At 39.1% G+C, this 6,060-nt stretch overlaps 1 protein-coding gene across 1 annotated transcript; it reads left to right on the top strand.

Annotated features, from left to right (window-relative positions):
- The first annotated feature begins 411 nt into the window (after window positions 1-411).
- LOC125350858 (acyl-coenzyme A diphosphatase NUDT19-like) lies at window positions 412-5,723 on the top strand. The gene is made up of 2 exons (XM_048345745.1): window positions 412-535; window positions 4,863-5,723. The coding sequence occupies exons 1-2, from the start codon at window positions 412-414 to the stop codon at window positions 5,531-5,533; spliced, it is 795 nt and encodes a 264-aa protein (XP_048201702.1). The 3' UTR covers window positions 5,534-5,723.
- Window positions 5,724-6,060: the final 337 nt, after the last annotated feature.

Here is a 6,060-nt window from a genome sequence, read left to right as displayed (position 1 = left end):
GTAACAAGTTTGACAAGAAATGTACTGGTATTAGAACTAGGGAAGTGAAAGGGAATATCAAAATCAAGAGATAAAGGATAAAAAGACAAATGACTCCAAAAGCAATACTTGCAAAACTATTTAGTGTAAAACAACTGAACAACTCATGGGGGAAGGGGGAAGGGGGAGGGAGGAATGAGGGAGGAGGTAACAAACAGTACAAGACATGTACACAAGGCCTAACGTATGAAACTGTAACCTCTCTGTACATCACTTTGACAATAAATAAGCATAAAAAAACGAAATGTACCTACTTACTTACCTATGTAATTGTAACCCCTCTGTGCATCACTTGACAATAAAATTTTTTAAAGAAAGTGACTAGATCATAAAAGAGAAAAGGCAGAATGGTAAAGTGGGTTGGGAGTGAACATGGGTGCGGAGAGCATAGCCAGATGTGATTTCAGAGTTAGTAGGAGCGGGCTTTATGCAGAAGATAGAAACAAAGACTTGAAGGATCTTATAGTTGATCACTTGCAATTAGCAATCAACATAAGCAAGTGATGATGAAATATATTCAAAGTGAAATGTTTTGACATCTTCTGTATGCCCACAAAGTCTATCTTGGAGTCATAGTTCTAGTTAACTTAGAAGCATCAAAATACTACATGCACATTTTAGGTTCTAGAAAAGAACCAAAGCCAGAAATAAACCTTAATTCTAATGTCAATTATGTTCATAAGCTATTAATATTCATACCCACTGGATGCTTTTAAAACATGAAATGTATACTCTTTTACCTTTATGTCCATTTCTTTTGATAAGTAGATTGTTAAAAAAAATGACATTTTTTTTCCTACATCTACCCCTAAAGACTTGCTTTACACTGAAAGTCAAAAGCAACCATATTTGGTAAATTTTTTTCTCCCTCCCCTCTCTTTTCTTTCCCCTTTCTGAGTTCATAATTGTCAGAAACAGCAGCATGCTTTGCCAATACTTTCCTCAAAACTCACAAGGCTTACTCTAACATACAAAACATCTATTCTGCTTCTAAATTTGTTTTTAATTATATTACAAGATGGAAAAAGAAATGCCTTAGCTGTTAACACTAGCTCAGTTGGGCCAACAGTAGACATAGAGCAGACACAAGGAAATACTTCAAATTTTTTTTTTTAGTTTGCCATGATTTAATAGCAGATATTCCTGGCTTTGAGTGAACTCTGCAATATCCCTGTGCGACAGGATAAATGATCGTCTACCACTATTAATTTCAGGTCATAATGTCTGAAATGCCGCTTCAAAAATAAATGCAGTATTTTCACTTTATTTGGTCAGGTAAATACTAAACTATTTTGTCATAATAACTTTACAACACTGTGTTTCACCTTGTCTTGCCTTGACTGCTGAAGGTAATAGAGGTCGTTTTATTATGTCCATAAATTGAGTCAATTGACTTATCCTTATATCCTGTTTCCTGAACTTAACGAGAGATTCTGCATCATTAGGAAAACACACCATCCTGCAGCAGGATCAAAAGCAAAGGAAGCTGGGAGAATAAGTCATTTTGATTTCAGGGAATGTTCACCAGGCAAACTTTCAATATTCTGGCTGAAGTAAAACAAATAGCTGGCTTTGGAAAGCATGGTGTGCTCAGAGCTTTGCTTATGCTGGAGACATCCCAGAAGGTTCCATACACGCTTAAAAAAACCACTCTCTCTGAATAGAGGACACTTGCAATGAATCAGAAGATTAGATGGTTTATTCTGCCTATCAAAAAGTATGAATAAAATTACTAAATAATTTTGCAAGAGGACTTTAAAAATATTTGTGGTGATAGTTTTTTTAATTCAGATTAAGAATTCAAATCATCTTTTCAAATTAGATTTTAATATAAGAAATAACTGTTCCTAAAAAGAGAAATAAATGCCCATGGTAAGACCAAGATATTTGAAAGTTATGGAAGTTTGGTTTATTTAGTTTTATTTCATTATGGGGTGTTTTTTTGGAGGAGGAGGGTATTTTCTTTCTTAAATCCCCTGATCCTAGTACAATGCCTAACACATATCTCAATAACTAGTTGACTGTGGCACTATATTAACCATGACAATGGCAATGATGACAAGGTCTTCTATACATATAGGAAGATCAGGACCCAGTCCACAAATACTGATATCAGTGATGATAAATTATAATAATTTTAAATAACAGCTATCATGAATTTTCCATCTGCACTCTACTGAGCACTGATCATGGATCACTTCATTTGGTCCTCACAACATTTCACAACCTATTATTGTTTCCATCTTACAATGAGAAAAATATGATTTGGAGAAGCTCAATAGCATGCTCAAATTCATGTAGCTGCTAGGTAGTATCTGGTTCCAAAGCCTGAGTTCCTAAACACTGTGCTCCATTGGGAAGCCAGGGCGCAAGTCTTGCAGGCAATTATCCAGAATAAGCTCCCCTGCCAGAAGACACATGGAGCTGAGAAGCTGGTAGGAAATGAGCAAAGGCCCTACACATGCCAAAAAGCTAAAGACAACGATCAAGGTTGAAGTGAGCAGACAGGTCTCCTGTTAAGCTTAATTTAAACTCTAAAAAACCACTTACCCAGCCACTATATTTTGGACCCGTTATTCCACTAACCTCTAAAAGAACCATTCAACTTTCATCCTCATTATTTTTTAGAATTTTTGGATTCTCTCTCAGATCCCTGGACCAAAAAAAATCATATTGAAGATCTCCAGCTTCATTATGAAAACTCAACTGGCATAAATGCTCTCGGAATGACTTTCTCAGTGGTTAAGTGCTGACAAGTCAATTCAATTGCTATATTAACATGGGGTCCTCAGACCACTCTGGACAGCAAGCCTAGAAACAACACCGACAATGACAACATAAAAACAAGCTATAGTTACAGAAGCCAAGCAAATTAAGAACTGAATGTTTATTAATGAATATGGCTTATGTTGTAAGCCACCAAAGTGCCTAACTATCCCTAGTCTCAACAATGTATAAGTAAAAGTAAGAATTACCTGGCACTGTGTTGAAACTACCCAAAACAAATAAAGAGTTATAAGCTAAATGTATCTGTAAAAACCCAAATAGAAATCATTAGGTAATGTCCAAAAATGACAAAATCTGCCCCCTGACAATTCTCCAGCTTTCTGGCATGCCCCCTTTCCCCATCTCATCACTACTTTCCAGGCACAGAGTGCCATTTTATGTTCCCCTACCTGGTCCTTCCCATTCACATGCACCCCTGGGTTATTCTTATTATATTTGTAGGTACAAATAACAAAAACCCAAACTCAACAAGTTCACATAATGCAGATCCTACCTAAAACTCTTAGCAAACAGTGAAAAAATCCACCTGGATCCCAGATTCTTTCCATCTTTCTGCTCTGTCTTTAGTGAATGGTATCTGTCCTAAAGTGAGCACCATTCAAGGTCATAAACCATGACAACATTTAGAGGTAAAGGAGGCCACCTCTTAACATGAAAGGAATGTGAAATCCTTTCCAAAATCTTTCTAGCAGGCTTCTTTTATTTCTGAGCCAAAATTGAATCACATGCCCTAAGCAATCACGTATTATAACCTGGCACCTGCCTGCACAACCAATGAGATCACTGTAATTGATCTGAACAATCAGAAATCAAATCCCAGGGCTAGAGAAATGTGGATACCTGAAAATCAGAAGCAAAGCAGGGGCTTGAATGGTCTTCTAAGGAAGAAAGGTCGAATAGTTGAGGAGCAATATATATAGTCTGTTACAAACTTTTGATAGGGTTTGTTACAAATGTCACCTCCTCATGAGAGCTTTTCCCACACACAGATTCAGTTAAATCTTCCTTATCTGACTTTAAAGGTAGCTCTCTTTTATCATGGTGGTTATCACAACTGTAATCATTACAATATGTGCACTGATATTTACATTATGTTCTTCCTACCCTACTATATGTTAGAGGTGTAATGGCAGCCCCCAGCATGATACATAGCAGGGATAGGAACCAGAAAGGGTTTCCTTCCACCACTGAAGCTGTATTGCTGCCACACCCTCCAACATATCCTTTTTCTTCAACATGTATGGTTTTTATTATGTCTGCCCCATGGACTCTTAAGATGTTACGGTAGTCTGTCTGCCTATGAGTCTGTCTCCTTGCTTCTTTCCAGAAGCACTGATGGCCGAAAACATGCTCCTCTGTGTCCCTTACCCATAATCTCAGCCTCTGACTACAAAGCAGATAGCCAGGCAGTGTCCAGCTAAATCTCCTACAGCAGTAGACTTCCTTTTGCAGCTCACAGCCTCCAAGAACAAAGTGGCCTAAATGTTAGAAATTTAGCACTTCCCTATCAAAACTCTCTGAATAGGTTCTGCAGTGGCATTAGGGTAAGATGCACACACTGTATTATTCCTTCCCTTTGAGAAAACTGGGATGGGAACATTGAATTCTCTGAAATCAGACAGACCATGGAAAATCATTTCTCTCTTTCACATCTCATTTTGCTCATCTCTAAAATGGGGAAAGTAATCATTCCTCTACTGTTACTCTTGAGGTACCATGACACATGGGTATAAACTGTAGCAGATAATAGTGATCATCAATCTTACTGTGAAGATATCTATAGATACTCTCATACCAAAAACTCTGAGGACACCAGCTAGTGGTAAAACCTAGTCTGGCATCTTTAGAACTGCTATTACTACAACAACATGACAACTATGATACAGCCAAAGCCTAGCTAGGGATGGAGGGTAGTTCCCAAAGAAGTTTTTTTTAATGATTTCCTTATTTAAAGTGTTTTGATAAACTCCATCTTCAGAAGTTTGAACAGAGGAGAACCCAGAAAGATATCCAGTTGCCATACCCTTAAGCAACAGTACCTGGCTGCGCCCTCGCCCCGTCCAAGGGCCTGGCTGCCTGGCGTGCGCGCGTCCGCAGCGACCCGCGCCAGTTCCTGAGCCTGTGTGCACACCTGGACTGCACCCCCGACATCTGGGCCCTGCAGGACTGGAGCGGCTGGCTCACGCCGTCCTTGCCCAACGCCAGCCGCCGCTTCAACACCACCTTCTTCGTCTGCTGCCTGCGCGAGCCGCCGCCCATCTATCCCAACCAGAGCGAGGTGACGGAGTGCCAGTGGTTATCTCCATCAGAGGCAACTGAAAATTTCCTATCCAAAAATATTTGGTTGGCATGTCCACAGTTCTATGAAATAAGAAGACTTGGAAACTTTGTTTCCCTCTCTGCCTTGCACAAGTTCTGCTTGGATCTTGCATTAGAAGGGCCTGAAACATGGATGCCTATCACACTGGTAACTGCTGACTCCACAATCAGGCTTTTCCCAGGAGATGAACAGTATGTAGAAGATTCACACTTTGTAGAAAATCTTACGTATACTGAAAAAACGACTGATGAAATCATGAAAGAAGTGAAAAAATTTCACCGACTAGTAATGCACAATACATATCTTTATAACCTCCATGTGACTGTCCAGCCAAAGTATAAACATATTTATCCTAAGAACTACATAGTAAATAAAAGCCATTTGTAGGATGTTGCTCGCTGTTAAGCTGGCCTACTTACAGTTGTGCTAATGAACTCGATTGAAAACTAATGAGGAACTTTACATGTACAAAAGTTAGAACGTAGTGTTTCTTAATTCAGGTGTATTGTGGCGCTGTCCTTATTCTTTCAGCTGTAAAGTGTATTATAAGAAAAAAAGTGCTAATTTATTACCAGAATAAGATAATTATCACAATGGTTCCTACTGTTTTTGTTTTTCTTGTGTCCATCCTGGGGCTTCAACTCAGGGTGTTGTAGGGAGTAGAGTTGACTCCATCTTGATTAGGGAAACATGGTAGCAATTGTTAAAATGAAGTTAAATATTGGGTCAACCTGACCACAAAATTCTGCTTCTCTCTTGCTTAACTCGTTTGTTGCTTGCTCTACCCCCTGCGTCAACCCCCTACGTCTGTGCTACGCTTTTACCTTTATAAACCCCAGCTTGAGGACTGTTAGGGGTCACAGTTTCAGCTCCCAAGTCTGTGTTGCATCCCTGGCCGGTGAGTTCCACTTTTT

This window comes from Perognathus longimembris, chromosome 4 (assembly GCF_023159225.1).
Source record: "Perognathus longimembris pacificus isolate PPM17 chromosome 4, ASM2315922v1, whole genome shotgun sequence".
Taxonomy (NCBI): domain Eukaryota; kingdom Metazoa; phylum Chordata; class Mammalia; order Rodentia; family Heteromyidae; genus Perognathus; species Perognathus longimembris.
Note: the sequence above shows the minus strand (reverse complement) of the source record. Positions and strands in the feature narration are given on the sequence as shown.

What these genes read in the sequence shown, in the direction of transcription:
- LOC125350858 (XM_048345745.1), top strand. Translation starts at nt 412, where the DNA reads ATGGGTGCGGAGAGCATAGCCAGATGTGATTTCAGAGTTAGTAGGAGC. An exon ending in GCAATTAGCAATCAACATAA is followed by an intron (nt 536 to 4,862) that starts GCAAGTGATGAT and finishes CTTAAGCAACAG; the next exon opens with TACCTGGCTGCGCCCTCGCC.